The 21,190-nt window shown below is 44.9% G+C and overlaps 1 protein-coding gene across 1 annotated transcript in view; it reads right to left on the reverse strand.

Annotated features, from left to right (window-relative positions):
* Positions 1-18,374, reverse strand: part of LOC130031245 (NUT family member 2G-like) — a gene marked incomplete at its 3' end in the record, with an annotated part of 41,124 nt that extends 22,750 nt beyond the window's left edge. Inside the window, exons 1-2 of the mRNA XM_056122506.1 lie at positions 18,303-18,374; positions 13,637-13,776 (exon numbers count right to left, since the gene is read on the reverse strand). Of these exons, the coding sequence (XP_055978481.1) occupies positions 13,637-13,776; positions 18,303-18,374 (212 nt within the window). The remainder of the gene's footprint in view (positions 1-13,636; positions 13,777-18,302) is intronic.
* Between the last annotated feature and the right edge of the window lie 2,816 nt (positions 18,375-21,190).

The raw sequence follows: 21,190 nt of genomic DNA on the forward strand, positions 1-21,190 counted from the left end.
TAAGTATTGATTTGACTATGTTTAAATTTGAAAAGAGAAAATAATACATAGGGCAATTGTTCATCTGAGGACAACAGGTAAGTTTAGGCCAAGTATTTGGTATGGGATATTAAAACAATGTGAATTAGCACGTGGTTGGGGTTATTAGAGAAAGAGTGTTGGTTCATTTGAGGCTAATTAGGCAGAGCCTTTGGTGTGGGTTACTAAAAGAATGTGGATTTCATTCAGGTTTGGGTTTGGATTAAAGTTTTGTTTAATGAGGTTTTGACTGCTTTTAAAACTGAAAATGAAGTAAAGTCTAGGGAGATTTTTCGGTTGAGGCTAATAGGTAAGTTTATGCCCAGCCTTTAGGTTGGGGATTATAAGAATGTGGCTTTGCTGTTTTTGGTTTACTGTTATTAGGGTTTGGGTTCTGTTAGAGTAAGGATATAGACTGAGCTACTTGTACAAGTACAAGCACTGTACCACTATCCTCCAGTTGTTCTTCGCTCGAGAGGGCACAAGTAATATCTCCATTGTGAGACTTTTTACTGTTTTCGGAAAATAGAATACGCCATGGGTAGCTTGCCAAGCTCTGCCATACGGGTAGGATACTCTCAGTAGCTTCCTGGGCTCTTTGAGAGGGACGGAGGAATCGAACCTGGGTCAGCCACATGCAAGGCAAACGCCCTATCTACTGTGCTATCACTCCACCCACAAGTACTTGATGAGAGTAAAGTATAGGGAGATTGTTCGCTTAAGGCTAATAGATAAGGTTAGGTCAAGCCTTTGGTTAGGCTTATGACTAGTGTTCTGTTATAGTGAAGGTATAGGTTTGGCTATATTTAATGTTGAAAATTGAAGTTAAGTAGGTGGCGATTATTCAGTTGAGACTATTAGGAAAGATTAGATTAAACCATTGGTATGGGCTGTTAAAAGGATTTTCTAAAAATAATTGGACAAAACAGCTTTGAGTTATGGAGCTTCTCAAGAATATACAAAGATATGACAGTAGAGAAACAAAAACTTGCCACTATGTCTTGGAGTTTCTGGAGAGATGGTAGAGCAGAAACACTGATCTGGGTTCAGTCGCCAGAACACCATCTGGTCTCACCAGGAGTAAGCCCTGAACAGAAACCAGTGTGGCCCCTCCAAAATGAAAGAGCAAAAGCAAAATATGTCTTGGTCTGAAGGTGAATTTCATGACAGGGATTCTGAAGATAGAATGTAGTTTACAGTTGAAGGGATATTTTCCTCACCAGATCAATTAATTCTGTTCAAACTTCTTTCATTGTGATCTTCTTCAGCATGAAATAGCCAGATCTGAGTTAGCCCCTTAATTTATATCTGACAATGGAGGATAAAAAATGTATAAAAAAGGAACATTAAACCGCCTTAGCAAAACCCCTTTGGAGCAAAACCCCTTTGGATACAGACTGTGAAATAAGCATAGATCACCTGACTGTAATCAATGCAGAATTATTAGTGTGGATAAGATACCTTGAAACTAGGATTTTGATGGACCCCCTTTTCCGGAATCTCTAGCCCTGTGGTGTCTCCTGTCCTGTGTGCACACACATCTCTCTTCGAGAGCCAACAGGATTTAGGATGCTGTCTGAAGTATAAAACAGCAGAAGGAACTGTTTATTTTAAATACCTAAGTGGGGGCCTGAAGAAAGAGTATAGCACGCAGGACACTTACCGTGCTCATGGTGAACCCAGGCTCAACTTCAGGTATCCTATGTGGCTCCCTGAGCACTGTCAGGAGTGATCTCTGAGCCAGGACTAAGCTCTGAGCACAACTGAGTGTGACTCCAAAAGAAAACAAACAGGAAGAAATTTCCATTTGTGTGAGAAGTTGAAACTGCACTCAAGACAAGGCTTTCATTCTTGGTGGGTCCTGGCTTGAGCCACTTCTTCTGGGGTCTCTTGAGAAACTGTGTTCTAAATCAGGCAGGTGATGGGGCTGCTTCCAGGGGGAAGTTCCCTCAGAGCCCTGAGTAGGCATGCTCCAGCAGGCTGAATCATCAGTGTTTAAAGGTGTGTGCTTGGTGAGGAAGGGCTCTCTGCAAGGAGGCAGCAAAGACCTTCTGAGGAAATAAAGAATCCTAATATAATCATGTATGAAAAAACATCAACGGCTAAGACCCAGAGACTATAAAAACCCAGCTCCCGGAAGGGCGTGGCCACTAATCTTATTATCTCATTCTTACTTTGGAGAACCAGGCAGACTACTGAGGGTGTCTTGCTCACATGGTAGAGTCTGGCAAACTTCCCGTGTCATACTCAATATGCCAAATACCAGAAAATATGATAGGTCTCATTCTCCTACCCCTGAAAGAGTACTGAATATGGATGGCTCTTTTAAAATCTCAGGGCTAGAAAGGAGACATTACTGGTGCCTGCTCAAGGCAATCGACAAACAACAGGCTGATGGTGATCGTGATCGTGATGGTCCTGGTACCTGTAGAACCGGTGTCTGAAAGCCATTCTTTATTTTCAGTGACAAGATATTTGAAACTCAGGATCTTATAGATTCCCAGGGAATTAGACTACTACATAGTTTTTCAAAACTACTTACAACTCTAATAATTGAGAAACCGTAGGAAAACAACTCTTCAGTGTTAAATATTTTAATTATTTCCACTTATTACTACTAATGAGGGCTGGAGCCATAGCAAAGCGGGTACGGTGTTTGCCTTGCATGAGGGCGACCTAGGTTCGATTCCTCTGCCCCTCTAGGAGAGCCTGGCAAACTACCGAGAGTATCTAGCCTGCAGGGCATAGCCTGGCAAGCTACCCGTGATGTATTCAATATGCCAAAAACAGTTACAACAAGCCTCAGAATTTGGTGTGAGACATTACTAGTGCCCGCTCGAGCAAATCGATGAACAACGGGAGGACAGTGCTAAAGTGCTACTATTTAAGAAAAGTTAAGCATAAAATGTGTTTCTTAAAATATTTAGTGAATTTAAATTTATATAAAATTACATTGTAGAAAGGGAAGGGACAGACTAGACATGACAAAAATCAGTGGCAGAGGTGTTTGGACACATTAGTGGAGATGGAAGTGAATAACATATACTCCCAAAGCAGAAATATTAAGACAATTTGGGGGCAGTTGAGTCACACCCAGAAGTGCTTGGGCTCCTCTTGGCTCTGTACTGAGGAGTCACTCTTGAATGCTCCAGTGAATGTACACTGTGCTGGGAACCAAGCCTGTGAGTTTACCCTTCACTGCCTGGGAGACATCTGGGGCCTCCTGGGGCCTTATTGCCTCCGAAGGTGCCTGTCTGCTGCCCCATACAGGACTGCCCCTCTGCGGGTGCTGCGCCTGGACAGAGGCCCGAGGCACCTCAGCTATGTTCCCCAGGAAGGCTATGTTGGCTGCTGGGCCTGCAAGAGGACAGGACACCCCCTGGCAGTGGTGCTGGGCTGGGCGTGTGTCTGGCAGCACATGGCCTTTGCACCCCTCAGTATGCATGTGCAACCACTGGACTGGTTCCTCTCTTGGGGTTGGGGAGACTACCCATATGAAGCTCAGGAGATCTGGGGTCTCCATGAGTAATTCTTTATATTTCTAAAACATTTGGTACCATGATTTCTAATGCTATTGCGATAGGGTTCCATGGACAAAGTGTCCCTCTAGCACACCAGCACCAGAGCACCCACTGCCCACTGCTCACTGTCCACTGCTAAAGTTATAGGGGACCATGGACACAGTGTCCTACACACCAGACCAGAGCGCCTGTCTGTCTGTCTGTCTGTCTCCCCCCACCCCATCTCATTTCCCTTTTAGGCAGTATGGTTTGCAATACTGTTACTGAAAGGGTATCATGCGTATCCCTTTACCTCCTTTCAGCACTGCCCACTGCTACAATGGTAGCGGTCCATGGACAAAGTGTCCCTCCACCACACCAGCACCAGAGGGCCCACTGCCCACCCCAGCCATGGCTCCAGTCCCCTCTCCCCAGCCAGTTCCTCTCCACCAGATTCTCTTCCCCTGCCACTCAGGATACTCCACTCTGTAAGTCAGTTCTTAGTTTTTATAGTGTCTGGCATTTATTATCTCCTTATTATGTCTCTTTATGTGCCACATATGAGGGATAGATCTATGCACACCTATGTAAACTTCATCAGTGGCGAGATTACAGATGTCGAGGAATTGACCGCAGGGTGATGGGGGCAGAATGGAGACACAACTGGGTGTGGGGATTGAAGAAACAAAGGGTGAGGAGGAGGAGACACAAAGAAGGTAGACAGAGGGAAGGCAGTAGTAGACCAGACACTGTTCCTGCGCATCTGTTCTTCGCAAGGAAAGAGTGTTGTGAAGACTGAGGTGGAGAGCCTTTGTGCACCCAGAGCAGACCACAGCAGTGGGGCACTGTGGAGGCGTGGAGAGATGAAGATGCAGGGGTGAGGGGAGCGGAGAGGAGGACATGAACATCACTGACTGCCATCCCACTGCTCTGTGTTCTCAAGAAGAGGCAGCGTGCTCTCCAGATGAAAGGGAGAGGAGGAAGTGGATGTGCCTCTTTTCTAAATGGAATCACCATGAGATACCGTTACAAAACTTTCATATTTGAGTTTCAGTCATACAATGATCGAACACCCATCCCTCCAGCAGTGCACATTTTCCACTACCAATGTTCCCATTATTCCCCGAGCCTAGCCTCCCCGTGCCTCTTTGGCAGACAATTTCCCCCATACTCTCTCTCTAGTTCTGGGCATTATGGTTTAAAATATAAATACTGAGAGGCTATCACATTCGGTCCTTTATCTACTTTCAGCATCCTGGTCGACCTCTCCAACCATCATTGACCTACTGATCCCTCCTCTATTCCAATTGCCTTCTCCCCCAGCTCACAAGGCAGGTTTCCAACTGTGGAGCAATCCTTCCTGGCCCTTGTGTCTACTCTCCTTGGGTGTCAGTCTTGACGGAGCACAGAACCTGAATAAGATGGTGCAAACAATGTGACAATGTAAGCATCCCCATCCCTGCAACAAGGGACACATACTTATCATGGCAAAGGGACTCCATGATGGAATTGAGGACCGGGAAATTGGAGATGTTCCTGGATCATGTCAGTGGGTCCTATATCATCACAGGGTCCTTCACCTGAAGGAGGCAGGAGACTTAGGTGAGAGAACAGATGCGGTGACAGAGGAAAACTCAGATTTGTTCCCTGAGTATGCTAGAAGGGGTACTGGGCCAGGAATGGGGGCAGCATCTGGAAACGGGAATAGCCAAAGCGACCATGTGCCTTACACCATCCAAAGGAACCAGAGGCTGCACCTCGATTTCAGATGTTCACTTCCAGCGACATCATAATGCATTTCCTGTGGCTGGAGCGATAGTATAGCGGGTAGGGCATTTGCCGGGCATGTTGCCAATCCGGGTTTGATTCCCACATCCCATATGGTCCCCTGAACACTGCCAGGCGTAATTCCTGAGTGCATGAGCCAGGAGTAACCCCTGTTCATCACTGGGTGTGACCCAAACATCATAACACAGTTACACTATGTTAGTCACCTACTTTGAGGTGAGCTGTCACAGCTTCCCTGGTGCTTGAGAGCTGGGCTAATCTTGGAGAGTGGGAATGTGCCAATCATCCTTTTCCCTAAAAATCCCACCAGGAGTCCTTGTAGCCTCCAACTCACTAACAGTCTCCGGCTCTCAAAGGACAGAGGATGTTTTCGGCATTTCAGTTACCCCCACCTCACTCTGCCACTCTCTAGCATTCCCAAAGAACAAGATTTCTCAGCCCAGCTGAGCATCAGCACTGCCTCAGCCCCCTACCCACCAGCAAGAAAAGCCTCCTTCTGTTTCCCTATGCTTCCTAACTTATCTTATTTTGTTCATCTCTCTCCCATAAATAAATACCCAACCCTGTTATTACACACAAAAAATGTCAAATTCCCCCACCAATGCATGCAATACACAGAGCAGAACCAATCACCAGCACAACTCCCCTTTCAAGATCCATTCATTCTCCATGAGTCAGTTTTCTCCCGTCCTTCCAGATCAGCAGTCACCCTTCCGTTGGCCTCTCTCTCCTCGTGTACATTCACTCACACACCCTCCTATCCCTTGGTTATCCATTCACCTTTGTCCATCTATCCATCCATTCTCCCATCATTCTCATAGAAATCCCCAATCAGCCAATATATCTTCCCTTTCCATTGATCTGCCACCATCCAATGACAGACCCAACCATCTTTCCTGTTACCCTCCCACCTGGATTCCAGTATCATCTGCCATCGCATTAATACCTTTAGACAGCAAAAATACAGGAGAATATATTTAGTTAAGAGATAAAAAGGTAAGCAAAATAAAAAGAATTATTTTAGAGCTAAACCTAGAAAGTAATGTGAAGAAAATTCAGTAGGGAGATGAAATTATAGGGAGAATATATTTAGCTGATACTAAAATTTAAGCCCCTCAGGAAAGGAGGAAAATGATGAACTCAAATGAAAAATGCACTATTTCATGAATAAACAACAACTCAGGAACTTCATAGACTCAAAACCAATCTCAAAAGAAGGACTAAAGGGGCTACTGTAAGACAAGACAAATCCCTACAAGCACAACAAACCTCTACAGAAAGATGGCACAAAACCCCATACAATAATCTCTCTCAATGTAAATCAAGAGGCACAGAGTGACAAAATGAATTAAAAACCTGAACCAAACATTCTGCTACCTACAGGAAACATATCTGAACAGCCAGTGCAAACATAGCCTCAAAGTCAAAAGAATCCAGGGTGGCCTTACTAATATCCAACAACAAAGATTTTAGGCTGAAAAAGATTATAGGGGACAACAAAGGCCATTTTTTAATGATCAAGGAATATGTACAGCAGGAAGAAAATCACGCTCCTAAACATATATGCATCCAATGAGGGACCACAAAAACACTTAAAACAACTTCTAAGAAACTTTAAGGAGGATATTGGTAGCAAAACAATAGTAGCTAGAGAATTGAACACCATCTTATCACGTCTGGATAGATCAACAAGATTAAAACTCAGAAGGAAGACATAGAAGAATGCCTTTGGAGGAAGAATGGCTTTGAAGAATGGCTTTGAAGGAAGAACTGGAAGAGAGAGAGAGCTAATAGATGTATACAGGCCTTTCCATCCCCCAAAATGTGAACACACATTCTTTTCTGCAAATGTGCACATGGAACATTTTCCAAGATAGACTATGTGCTGGGTCCCAAAACATAACTCAATAGAATCAGGAAGATAGAAATTGTATCCACTAACTTTTCAGATCATGATGCATTGAAGTCTTACAGCAAACCCTCATAAAGTTGTGTGGACACTAAATCATATAGAGCATGGGGCTGGGAGAACTGTCTGGAGATATTGCCCGGACATAAGGATCTTGGGTCAGAGAGATTGTTCGGTCAAAGAGCTGAGCATATGTTCAGCTTGCTGGAGTAAAGGTCACTATCCGACACTGCAGGTCCCCTTGAAGCTAAAGGAGTGAAACCCTCACCTCCAGAGTCAGAAATTTCCTGAAATTTCTGAGAAATGGCCCAAACACACAGAGAAACACATACAGAGAAATGTTGTCTATAAAATCATAAAACACACAGAAGAAAAGTTAGGGGGTATATTCTGGGATTTCAACATCAGGGATACATTCAGACACATCTCCAATGGGGAGGGAAAAGCAATCAAGAATACATGAATGGTGTGAGTTTCCAAATAAAGGAGTGGGCACACATGTGGGACTCAAGTGTTTGGTGGACGAGAGCCACCATTCAGGCTAGATGACAGCAAGAGATGGACAAAGGATTGCGGGAACAGGGGAACTAGGCCCCAGAATTCTCAGTAGCCAGTTTATTTCTCTCTCCTCCCCAATGTAGTCTGATCTCTCTCCTTACTGCAGAACCATCGTTGTACTTTTGCTCATAGTCTCAGTCATCATAGTTCCATCATCATAGTCTCCTTATAGATCTCAAAGTCTTCTACTTCCAGTCATCGTCCTTGGATTCCTTGTCATCCTCCTAGACCCCTCTTTCCCCTTACAGTATAGTAATATAGAAATCATGAAGGGTGTGGGTACACATAGGTGGGGTTGAACAATATCAGAATATCAAACAGAGATAAAGCTAGTCATTCAGGGGAAGTTCTAGGAGATTAACTCAAGGACAAAATCTCATCTGAGGGTTCAGCACTCCAGATAACTAGGAGCACTAGGAGATCTGTACAAGGGTGGGATTGCATTTAGGGTGTATTGCTTTCTCCTTTCCTCAGCTAGTAAGTAATTCATTTAAACAACCATAGTAACTTCTTATAAAATTTCTAGTCATTTTTGTATGAACACAGTAAGAACTATATTAAGCTTAAAGGTTGGATCTTCCTGGGACATCTTGCTATATATTCCAAACCACAGTCCTCAGGCCAGGCTAGTTGACCCTAACCTCAGCAGGGTCCTTATTCAGTAACTTCTTCTTGCGTCATGACAGAGTCTGTTCCATGATGATGCTCTTAACTTATTATACTTCATACACTTAGCTTGTCCCTTTCCAATGCCAGGGTAGTTTTCAGCTTACCCTGGGCCCATCCAGTCCCTTTGTCAGGATCCTGCTTTTGGAACCAAGCAAAACTGAGGCTTAAGTCAAGTAAATATGGATGACCAGGAGTAAATATTATTTTGGAGCCAATTAACTTTCATGTTACAAAGCATAACCATCAAGTGTCTTTCTGTGTCTATACAAAATGGACATTGCTAAATAATTCTTGCAAATGGCATGAAGGAAAGAGAAAGTAATATAGGATTATTGGTGCTTGATGGAATTGGGTATGCCTCAGGGGCACTGTTGTGAGAGCAGCTCATAAAACCTAAGCTCTCTGCAGGAGGAGCAAGGATACCCAATGTTATCCAATAGAATGGGACAACATAAAACTAAAACGCATTTACAAAGAAAAGGAAACTACAATGGAAACAAATAAACAAACAAACAAATAAAAGCAACTGAGCAATAGGCAAAAGCTGTTTGATCATCATGCCTAAGGAAGGATTAATACCCAGAATATATTAACACATATAACCAAAAAACAGAAAAAATTACAATAAAAATTATTCAAAAGTCATAAACAGACACTTCCTCAAAGATGTCATACAGACACATTAAAAACTTCAAAATTACTTATAACTAGGGAAATGGCTCATAGTTGGGAAAATGGTTCAAGAAGAAATGATTGTTGGCAAGGATGTGGAGAAAAGGGCTCTGGTAATGGGAATGAAATTAGTGTAGTTGCTAGGGATAACGATATGCAGTCCTTAAAAAATTAATACGGAAATTCCATATGATTCTAAAGTACCACTACTAATTAGTTATCCAAAGACAATTAACAGATTTTGCTCAAATGTAGAAGATGATTTACTAAGGAAAACAATCACGAAGAAATGACAACTCTAACTTGCAGACCCAGTGAAAACAAAGAAGCTTCTAGAGAGAAAGGAGAAGGGGAGAGGAAGTAATGGGCAGAAGGATGTTTGTGATGGCGGGCTGGCATGGGAGCACTGGAGGTGAGGCCACCTGGTCACAGCTAAGCCCATAAAAGTCAGAAGCTGATTGTCTGAAATTCTATAGGTTGACTAATGATAAGTCTGTGGCATGGTCCTGGACCTCAAGACAAACGCAGTATAAGCTTGTATGACTGAGTGAGAGTATGAGTGTGTCTGTGAGCATGTGTGTGTGTTTGTGTGTGTGTGTGTGTGCATGTGCATGTATAGTTGGGGGCTGGTTATGAGGAAGGAAGTGTTCCTGCCACTGATTCAGGCAAGAATCTGGAATGCTTTTGTACCCCATTTCCGTAAGATATGGTCTGTCTGAAATGCATGTAGCACCTTTGAAGAGAAGCACTGTACCAAATAATGACATTAGAAATAAAGGCAGTTGGGGAGCTGGAGTAATAGGACAGCAGGTAAGGCGTTTGTCTTGCACGCGGCCGACCCACGTTCGATTCCCAGAATCCCATATGGTCCCCCAAGCATCCCAAGAAATAATTCCTGAGTGCAGAGCCAGTAGCAACCCCCTGAGCATTGCTGGGTGAGACCGAAAGAGAAAAAGACAGACAGACAGAAAAAAAGAAAGATAAATATAAAGATATCACGGTCCACGGTCCTCCGGTTGTTCATCGATTTGCTCGAGCGGGCCCAGTAACGCCTTCATTGTGAAACTTGTTACTGTGTTTGGCATATCGAATACGTCACAGGAAGTTTGCCAGGCTTTGCCATGTGGGCAAGATACTCTCGGTAGCTTGCCGGGCTCTCCGAGAGGGGCAGAGGAATCGAACTCAGGTCGGCCACATTGGCTGCGTCCAAGGCAAACGCCCTACCCGCTGTGCTATCGCTCCAGCCCATAAAGATATAAAGATATAAAAATATAAAGTTAAAGATATAATTCAAAATAATGGTGGTGGGAAGGTAAATGATGGTGGGATTGGTGTTGAAATATTTAATATAATAAATTATTGTGAACAACTTTATAAATATAAAAAATTTAAAAGGCAAATAAATATGTTCTTTTCCATAATCATTATGCATCAATATTTCACTAAAGGATAAACACACTTCTCTGAAGAAGTTCATGTTTATACAAATTTTTATACTTCTCCTCATTTTACTGAAAACCTCCACAAAGTTTTGCCCTGTATTCACCCTATTACTCCATTCACCTGACAAATCCAAGATGCAGATAGGAGACACAGGTAAGGAGAAGAACAAAACTTAGGTGATGGAACTGAGATGATTTTAGGTCGTGATCATTCTTCCCCAAGGTTCTCCAAGAGCTTTTTTCTTACTTTTACATGTTCCTTCTATGGCCATGGAAAAATTAAGGTATTTCACAGTAGAAAGAGGAACACTCAGACAAATTGAGTTGACAAAGTCACGTCTGATCTACATCAAATTGAAATATTCGAACCAAGGGGCTAGAAGAGAACAGAAGTGTGAAATACATGCTTCTCCCAAAATCGTTGCTAGTTATATCTCTGGCATGACATGTTCCTTGAGCATCAAGATAAAGCCCTACAGGCCCTTGAGCACAACCAGATGTGCCCTAGAGGTTTCCCCAGCATCACTGAGATGGCCTGGTTAACCCTGTCACTGCAGAACCTAACAACACTGCATCCTCAAACTGAGAAGGTGGGCCATACATCACTGAGAGGAGTTCTCAGGCCACCTAAACAGCATTTTTGAGAAACCCTACATCAATTCACTTATTAGTTAAGTTTTTACACCCAAGACAGAGAAACGTTGATTTCCAGATTCCTGACACCCAAAATCAAAGGACCCAGAATTTCAGTGTCTTCGACCTGAGTAACTTGAAGCTTTCAGAAGGACACATTTTTCACAAGAGGAACAGGATAAGTCCAGTTTTCAGGAAATAAGGCACAGAGGCGCAAGGTCCATAGGCCTCCACGCTAACTAGAGATTTTGATGAGCTAGAATCCTAGTCCCTGTCTCCCATACACACCCACAACATAACCACTCACTGACCTCAGAGAGCTTTCCCCAGGCATTTATCAAACAAGATGTGCCAAGAAGCAGTTCCATGCCAGGGGTTGGAAGTCAGACAGGGATGATATAGGAGCTGAAGTTCACAGGTTGGTGCAATTGTAACTTAATCACTTAATCACTTAATCACTTAATCCCCATTATTCATCGATTTATTCGAGCGGGTGCCAGTAACGTCTCCATTCATCCCGGTTGCGTGCTAGCGTAGCCCAATGGTATCTGTTCATTTTAGGAACATGTAGAGCCTCAAACCGATCATTTAGGGTCTTGACGAAGAAGTCTGACCCTCTTATAGGTGGGCGTCCACATGATCTTTTGATGTCTCGTGGAATCCAATCAGTAATGGCTCTAGTCCAGCGGTTGTCTGTAAACCTCATTACGTGTCCAGCCCATCTGATTTTTGATGTCTTGGCAAATGAGACAGCGTCCCTGATTCTTGAGCGTTGACGAAGATCAGAACTCCGGATTCTATCTCTCATTTGAGTGAATCGTGATATTCCAAGCATAGTTCTTTCAATTCCTCTTTGAGAGACCTGAATAGTGTTCTCATCCTTTTTTCGTAGGGTCCAGGTCTCTGAGGCATATGTTAATGCAGGAAGAATAGTGGAATCAAAGAGATGTGTTCGTAGCTGGAGGTTCTTTGTCCTTTTAGTTATTTCTTCAATGCTCTTGAAGGCATTCCAAGCCGCTCTCTTCCTCCTGGGCAACTCAGGTGCCAGGTCATTCATCATGTTGATTTCTCGACCTAGGTATATATAACTGTTGCATTCGGAGATGGTGGTTCCGTTGAGAGCGAATGGAGCGTCAGGAACAAGGCTGTTTCTCATAAACATTGTCTTCGTAAGATTCAGCTGTAGTCCGACCTTTCCACATTCACGGTCAAAGTCGTTCAGCATTTGTGCCGCTTGGTTGATGTTTGGTGTTATTAGAACGATGTCATCAGCAAAGCGGAGGTGGTGTAGTTGCCGACCATCTATCTTCACTCCCATGTTTTCCCATTCCAGTCGTCGCATGATGTTCTCGAGGGTGGCACTGAAGAGTTTTGGTGAAATGGTATCACCCTGCCGAACCCCTCTCTTGATATGGATGATTACTTCTTTGTAGAATGGTGAGATCTTGGTAGTGAATCCGCAATAGAGCTCACGAAGGATCCTGATGTATTGAGTTTGTACGCCCTGATTGACTAGGGCTTCCATGACCGCTTCCGTCTCAACAGAATCAAAAGCCTTCTTTAAATCAATGAACGTTAGACAGAGCGGCATCTTGAACTCCCGAGATACCTCAATGAGCTTGGTTATTGTGTGGATATGGTCGATGGTACTGAATCCTCTTCGGAATCCAGCTTGTTCACATGGTTGTCCTTCATCTAGTGTTCTGCTAATCCTATTCAGGATGACTCGAGTGAATAGCTTGTAGATGACAGACAATAGGCAGATTGGGCGATAGTTGCCAATGTCGTAGATGTCTCCTTTCTTGTATAGTAGTACAGTCCTGCTGGTTTTCCATTGGGATGGAACCTTGCAATTGTAACACCGCTGCAAAATGGTGGAGCCTTTAAAAGTCTGGATGGATGATAAGGCAGCTCACAGCCACCCTCCTGGCCTATTGTGTGTCCTGGTAGAGCTGGGTACTTCCCCAACACACCCAGTAATCCTCAGGGGCCTGAGACTTCCTGCAGAATGGAAGGTGACAGTCATCATCTTCTGCATATGGCAGCTTGTGCCTCTTCACCATCATCTGACCCCCAGCACTGCCTTGTCTGCACCACCGCACAGAACCCTCCCTTTCTGTCAGACCTACTCCCTAGCAATCAGGGCGGTTTTCATCACATCTCAGCACACACCCACTATTGGAAAGGATCATGGAGGGCTGCAGGTCCCATGGGGCTGGACAATCCTGACCTACCTTGGGCACATGCAGAGCGCCCTGGCTCCATCTTGGCTCTTGACCCCCCACTTATGACCAAACTGCCCTCGCACCACTCCTTTCTCTCACTCCTTCTTGGTACTCACCTGTTCTGAAACTGCACAAAATCATTGGTCAAAGGAGACCATGCGTGCAGGATGTCCTGTGTTCTGACCATGAGGGACGAAACATTCCACCTTCCCACTCACTCACCTGGAAATTCCTCCCCACACAGCCGGTAACCAAACTCTCGCATCCACAAACTGATCCCTGCCCACTGGAGCCTGCCCATCTGAGTTCTCCACTCCAATGGTGTCAGTCCTTCTCACCCATAGGGGGAACTTCTGCTCTGACTAAATGGAGACACAGTGAGGTGGGTCAAGCCAACCTAATCCACAGTGGGGCTCCAGTGGGACACAGCACAAAGCAGATGCTTCTGGTCCTCTGTATGTACCAAAGATCCAACTCCAGGTTACTGCCCCTCCCAAACCACTGGGAACACCCAACCGGACCCAGGACAGAGAGCAGCTCTGTTCTTCTTCAAGGTCAGGGACTCCATATCTAGTGTCCATGCAGCTGACCAATAGACATGTGGTGAGCAGAGACCCCAGGCCAGAGACGTACAGAACACCAGCATCTGCCACTGCATCTCAGGTTCCAGCCTCCCTCTGACAACCAGGATTGCAGGGACATTGAGAGAAGCCGTGGTGTGAGGTGACACAGAGCCAGATGACATTGCTCCTGGGAGGCAGGATGAACACTGCCATCTCAGGGGGCAGACCTGTGTCGAGGAAAGGCACAGGGATGAGGATAGAAGATGAGCAAAATCAGGTGAGGAGAGAGGACAATACAGGAGATGACAGGTCACAGGCAAAAAAACTTGGACTAGAAGGACACAGATTGTCCCAGCACACAGCCTTGAGGACGCAGGGGCTCTAATCTTTTAACCCTCTCCCCCTGCCAGCCCGGCTGCTAGGACCTGAGAAACAACTCACTTTGTAAAGCAGTGGGCAGTAGAGAACACCCAGTGGAAATGAATGAGGACAGCTCCACAGGGAGGAATGCTCTGGTACTGCAGGCTGGCCTGCCATGGCCACTGGCCTTCCACGGCCTCGTGGCCACCAGAGATCATCCATAACCCCTGGGCTTCCTGCACACTGTGATGACCAGCCGGTTGCCATGTGGTAAACAGGAGGTCCCCGTCTGAGAGAATATCTCAGAAATCTACAATCAAAGGCCCTTACTTTGTCATTTATGAGTTTCTAGAAAAAGAAGCATGCATGAGATAATCATTTTTTTCTGCCATCACATCCACCAGGCTCTGTAGGAAGGAGATTCAAATAATATGGGCTCCTATGTCATTTAAAATTTTGTTTATTTATGATCACGTTTTTATCTTTTCCTTCTGCTAATTTTTTGATCTATCCATCTCCATAGTCATCACATGTGAGCTCAAATTGATTATTTGAGACTTTCTAACTTGTTCTTTTCTTTTTTGAAAGGTAGGCCTGTATTTCTTTGATCTTCCCTCATTCCCATCACTTTCTTTGCCTCATCCCCTAGTTTTTTTTACTGTGTCTCTTGTTAATATTCATATATCTTATTTATTTACTCATTTTTCAGAGATTTTCAGAAGAATCTTGTTCTGCATCTGTATAGTGTGACTCTTACTGTTTGCTTTGGGTTGATTTTTTTTCCTTCATCACTTTGTAGTGGGAAAAGATGCTTAATTTCATTTAAATATTTATATGATTATTGATACTTTTGTAGAGGTCTATGATTTATTTGAACTGGACAACGATCCACATGCACTGAGAAGAATGTGAATGCTTCCTCACAGGTTCATTCTCTTGAAGCCTGCGAGCTTGTGATTTCTCAATCGCCTCTTCTTCCAATACCAGCAGGTGATGCTGTGACCTTACTTCTGAGTTTCTTTGGGGTCCTTTTTGGAGGAGGGGAAAGGCAGGCCAGAGACAGCTTCCCTTAGCCACCCACAGCCCTGGGCAGGGAGGGCAAACCTGAGCACAGAGTTCACAGTTCTCCCCATCCCATCCCCTCTCTATGGTGTCGGAGGACAGCATCTGGGTTTCCCTCTGACCTCAGACTCTGAATCCCCAGGGAAGAGGGGAGGGCAGTGGGGGAAAGAACACACCTGTCACAGCCAAGTGTCCAGAGCCAAGGGGCTGTGTACAATGTCCAGTCTTGATAGTTAGCACAAACCTACCCTTTCTCTGTGGAGTTTACTAGGGGTGGGGGATGAAGCTCTACCTCTCCAGTCAGGTCAGCTGACACCTATGGCTCCACTCACGGGGCTCCATCAACTCCATGTGCCTCTCCCTCCTCCCCTTCAGAAAAACAGGTATGTGGTCCTCAGGCAACCTCAGATGATGAACCACTGACTGGTGAGAGAATTATGGACCCTTCTGGCCCTACCTTATGGGTGATATTTTGCGGTAGCTGCTCATTCCCCATGATGATGAAATCATATTTGTTCTTTGATCCTCTCAGTGTTACAGTTATTCTTTCCTTTTTAAATGTAGAAAAAGTTTGTTAAGCATTAAGGAGTTGTTACTTACATAGTTATTCATAGCTGACTTTGAGGTATACAATGTTCCAATACAATCTCACCCCTTGTGTTAACCTCTCTCCACCAGTTTCCCAAAGCTTCCTCCCACCCCCCAGCCTGTCTCCTTGACAGGTATATTTTGTTATTACCATTATATTAAATGTAGTAGTACTGCTATTTATTCAGCCATTGATTAAGCTGATTGAATTAGCATGAACTCCACATTACTTTTTAAAATTTTTTTAATTGAATGTCCATGAGATGGACCAATACAAAGCTCTTCATAGTTGGGTTTTAGTCATATCATGATCCAGCACATGACTACTCTCTACCAGTGTACATTTGCCACCACCAGTGTCCCCTGTTTCCTTCCCACCATCCCCCAACGCCCCATCCCTCATCCCTAATCTCCCTCTATGGGAGGCACTTTTCTTCTTATTCTCTCTCTCCTTTTCCTTTTGTGCATAATGGTTTACAATACAGGTGCTAAGAGGTCATGGAGTTTGTTCAGAGAATTCAGTATTTTTATTGACTCGGTAAGGCTGGAGTAGCTTTTTAACAGTGTGGCAGCTTTGCGGTGTGGATGTAACTGCTGAGGCTTCCACAAGTACAGGGAGGTGGAGGCAGGTAGCCCATCCAGACACTGAGAAGGTCTGGCTGCTGATGCGCTCTCCTCACAGATGCAGGTTGACTCATGGCAGCAACATACCCCTGGACGAGCACATTTTTTTTATTTGGCTGATGTAGTTTGAGTCTTATTTTTGACTGTTGTTAGCTGTATTATTCAGACATAATATACAGATAAAACTCTCCCCTCTACTACTGTGCATGCCCCCTACCCCAGTTACCCTCCATCGTTTTCGTTTTCTTCTCCCTCCCTTCAGTTTCTTTCCTTCCCTTTATTCCTTACTTCTGTAATCAGGGGTCAAGGGTCATATAGGTATCCCATTTGTTACCTTGCATTCATTACCCTGTTACTCTATATACCACAGACAAGTGACATTTGTCTGTGGTATTTGTCCTCCTTCTGACTCACTCAGTTCCATTCAGGTTGTGGCAAACTGTATGACTTCACCTTCCGTTATATCTGCACTGTGTTTGCATATCATACTCTCATGAATTGTTTATCCGATGTTGGATACCTAAGTTGGTTCTATGTCTAGCTATAGTGTTGAGTATTGCAATGAATAATGGTGTGCATTTGTTCGTTTGAATGAATGTGTTTGTGTCTTGGGGGTAATATGAAAATGCAGCATTGCTGGATCATATGGCAGCTCTGTTCTTACTTTTCTGAGAAACCTCCAAACTGTTTTCCACAGGAGCTAAGCCAGACAACATTCCCAACAAGAGCAGGTAAGGATTACTTTTCCACCACATCCCAACAACACCACAGATTGTGCCCACTTTTTTTTCCCTGACAGTTGTCATTCTCCTTTGTGTGATATGATACTTTATTATCATCTTGATTTGGATTTCACTGAGAGTAAGTGATAGCACTGTAAAACTGTCCTCCCGGTGTTCATCAATTTGCTTGAGTGGGCAACAGTAACGTGTACATTGTGAGACTTGTTAGTACTGTTTTTGGCATATCGAATATGCCACGGTAGAGTGCCAGGCTCTGCCAAGATGGCGGGATACTCTCAATAGCTTGCTGGGCTCTCTGAGAGGGACAGAGGAATCAAACCCAGGTGAGCCATGTACAAGGCAAACGCTCTACCTCTTGTGCTATTGCTCCAGCCCAGTGAAGACCAGCAACATGTGATAATGAACCCTTTTTCATGTGTTATTTCATGGCCATCAGTCTACTTTGAAGTTGCGTCTATTTCTTTCCTCTCACAATTTTTAAATAGGGTTTGTGAATGGGGGGGGGGGTGAGTCCTCTTGAGTACTTTATAGATCTTGGATATTCATATTTACCTGATGTGTTGCACATGAATATTTCCTCCAATTCAGTCTGGTGTCATTTCGTTGTAGACCGTGTTGTTAGCTAGGCAGAAGCTTTTTAATTTTATGAAGTCCCATTTGTGTATTTTTGTTTGAGCTGTCCCTGTCAATGGGTCTGATCTTTGGAAACACCTTTGAGGCCCATAGCACTACTTCCTTCTCCAGGGTGGAGCTATCAAACCAAGCCCGATTTACCGCCCATAGAGCTCTGGAGCCAGCATGCAGCAGCCTGGCAGGCAGCCACTGGGTGGCATGTATCCAGGCCCTGTGTCTCCTGGGCACATTGAGTCACAGGTCCCTCAGCAGAGCCCAGCCTGGCAACTCGCAGGGAGGCCAAGAGTGCATGTGCCGCCAGAAGGCACGCATTACCTCCTCTTGGGACCACACCAAATCCCCTCTGTAGAAGGCTGGATTAACACTGGCCTCCATCTGCCTGGCCATAACTAGAGTCATCCACATACCAAGTTTCTACTAGAACCTGGGTTTGATCCAGCCCCATCAATGAAGGGTTCGCTAGGACTTCTCCTCTGGCACAGAGTTGTGGACCATCTACTCATGTAAGTCCCTAGCCCCTGCACAGCTTGAACCTGCCTACACAGATTTGCAGAAACTCTTCTCACCTAGCTCTGGTGCGGGTTTTGTTTTCCCTTCCATGATCGAGTGCCTGAGCCCTTACCTAGCCCACAACTGGATGTGCAGTTTGGACCCTCACCAGAGCTGTTCCAACTGTGGGGTGTGCAACATGGCCCTTTGGCTACTGCAGGGGCTGTTGCCATTTCCAGAGCCTATCCCAGGTGTCCCCTTTTGGAAACAACACATACAGAGAGCACAGGACCTGGGCAAAGTGGGCACCAAAGCCTGCCGAAGCACCAACAATTGAAGGTACACCTGCAAGTGTTTTCCAGTCACAGCCACAGGTGTACCTGCATGTGATCTGGGATAGCTTTAGTCTGACACAACCCAATCCCAAGAACTTGACACAAACAGCGAGACTTTTCTGGGGCTCCAGGATCCTCAAGGCCTGATAATGAGACCTTTGTTTTCCACCTATCCCAAGAAAATGCAACCCTCAATCTTTATCCTGGTCACATAATTCATGGCTCCCTCTCCAGGGATTTTGAGATGTGTATTTTCATGGTAGCAGACTGTGTTAATACCTCCCAAGCCCCAGATAGACCCTTTTCCACCCTCACTCCCCTCCCATTTCAAAGGAATGAAGAGCTGGTCTCAGCAAGCTGCCATCCCTGCTCTAACAGGTAAAAGCCAGGTCCCCAGGGCTTTCCAGATGCTTGATCCAACTTTTCAGGTCCTTTATCAGCACCACCACCTCAGAGTCTCCTCCATCCAATCCACCTCCACAGCCCGGCTGCCCCTCTAGGGTCTGCTCCATGGAGGAGGAAGAGCCCACGGACCCATCAGCTCCCTGACTGTGACTGCAGGGCTTCCTCAGTGCTCCCCAGTGGAGAGCAGAGCTTTCTCCAGACAGGTCAGTGTTGTTTAAACTCCCAGAGCTTGCTGGGGTGGGGCCAGGTGGCAAGGAGCACGCCAACAGGAACAACCTGGAGGTTATGGGCTAGTCTATGGGAATGAGCACAGACCCCGCTGCTGTATCTGGGTCCCCTGCAGGGCAGCTGATCTGCTCTGAAGTCTGGATGCTGGACTTTGTGTGCCCATAAAGGAGCATGCAGGAGCAGTAGAATGGTCTGACTGCCTTGTTTCAATTGTGCCATAGAGTCTGGACATACTTCATTTCTACCACACTGATCACAGTTTTAGAGAAAGTACAACAAAACTAGTGTGGTGCCCAGGAACTGTTCTTGCTTCTAGGGACCAAATGCATGATCAGGCATGTTGATTCACTTCACACCAGAAGCTACTGGTGCTGTGGAGGAGCCTCAAGGTTACCCTAAAACATTCCCAACAAGAAATGAATCTCGGAACCAGGAAGCTTGCTAAAGGGATGTCTCCTGATCTTGCAGCAGGCCGATTTCACCGGGGTGCCTCAGACAGGGGCAGGTGTTGTCCCTCCACCTGCCCCTGACGAATCCAGAGCCCAATGGAAAACCCAGGTATGTGAGACCAGTGACTGCTAACTTTAGTCCTCAAGTGATCAGGGACAGCTGCTCCTTCCCATCTCCTCGCCTCTATGTCATGCCCATGAACTGCATTCCTCCTTGTGCCATTTAAGCTCAGTAATGGCCATGATCCAGAGACTCAAAAATGAATCTCAGAATTGAGCAGCCAGCTGCAGAGATTTCATCAGACACTAATTATTTAAAATTTTAGAATTCCAGGGCGTGCAGCCACTTTTGTGGCCATATGACTTCTCATGCTATTCATAATAAGCTATACAAAATAAAGTATCTGTTAGGCAGCCTTCAGTGGTGGTGGTGGTAAGCTTAAAAATAATAGTGTTGGGATGGTGTAATGGTGGTGGGATTGAAATATTGAATGTAATTCATTATTGTGGAAAACATTATGAAAATAAAATTTAAAAAATTATTTTGCATACCAAAAAAAAACACCCCATTCCTGACAGGAACTACCTGTGATTTTGAACTCTCTCCAAATAGGCAGAAAGTAACAGAGCACCAAAGGCAAGATAGATCCTGAACTATCAGGGATAAAGAAAACTGCAGGTTCAGGACACCATTCTCAGTTCCAGAAGTGGAGACAGGACAGACAAGGAAAGATTAAGGACCTTGCTGTTTGTCTTAGTGTAAAGAAAACACCAAGAGAGGACACATGTTCTCTGGATAACACAAATCGTTGCATCCCTAATACAGTTATCAGAACCTTCGTGCTTGGGTTGCATTACACAGTGCATAAAATCTCTACTCCACAATCCCAAATTTGGGGTTCTCTGCCAGCAGTGAGAGGGTTTTTCTCAGGCTTGCGTTCTCAATAAAATTCTTTGAGAACCTCACTTAAAATCTGCGTATCTGCTGTTAGCTAGTACAAGGGAGTAGAAAGAAGCACATTTTTCATCAACAATTGAAGGAATTGCCAGATGTAGCCCTTCTGCACATGGAATATGATTCTGTAGTTAACGTTTGAACTGTGGACATGTGCTAATGTAGGTGGACCAGGAAAAGCTGTTCTCAGTGAAAGAGGCCACAGAACGCTAGATGGCCAGAGTGTGGGAATCTAGAGGAAGAAAGGAATATGGGGTTAAAGACTCAAGGATCAATGGGGAGAGAAAGGGTGATGGCTGAGTGGAGGAGGTTATGGACACCTTCTGAGGATACGAGCTCTAT

This window comes from Sorex fumeus, unplaced genomic scaffold (genome assembly GCF_029834395.1).
Source record: "Sorex fumeus unplaced genomic scaffold, SorFum_2.1 ptg000046l, whole genome shotgun sequence".
NCBI lineage: Eukaryota > Metazoa > Chordata > Mammalia > Eulipotyphla > Soricidae > Sorex > Sorex fumeus.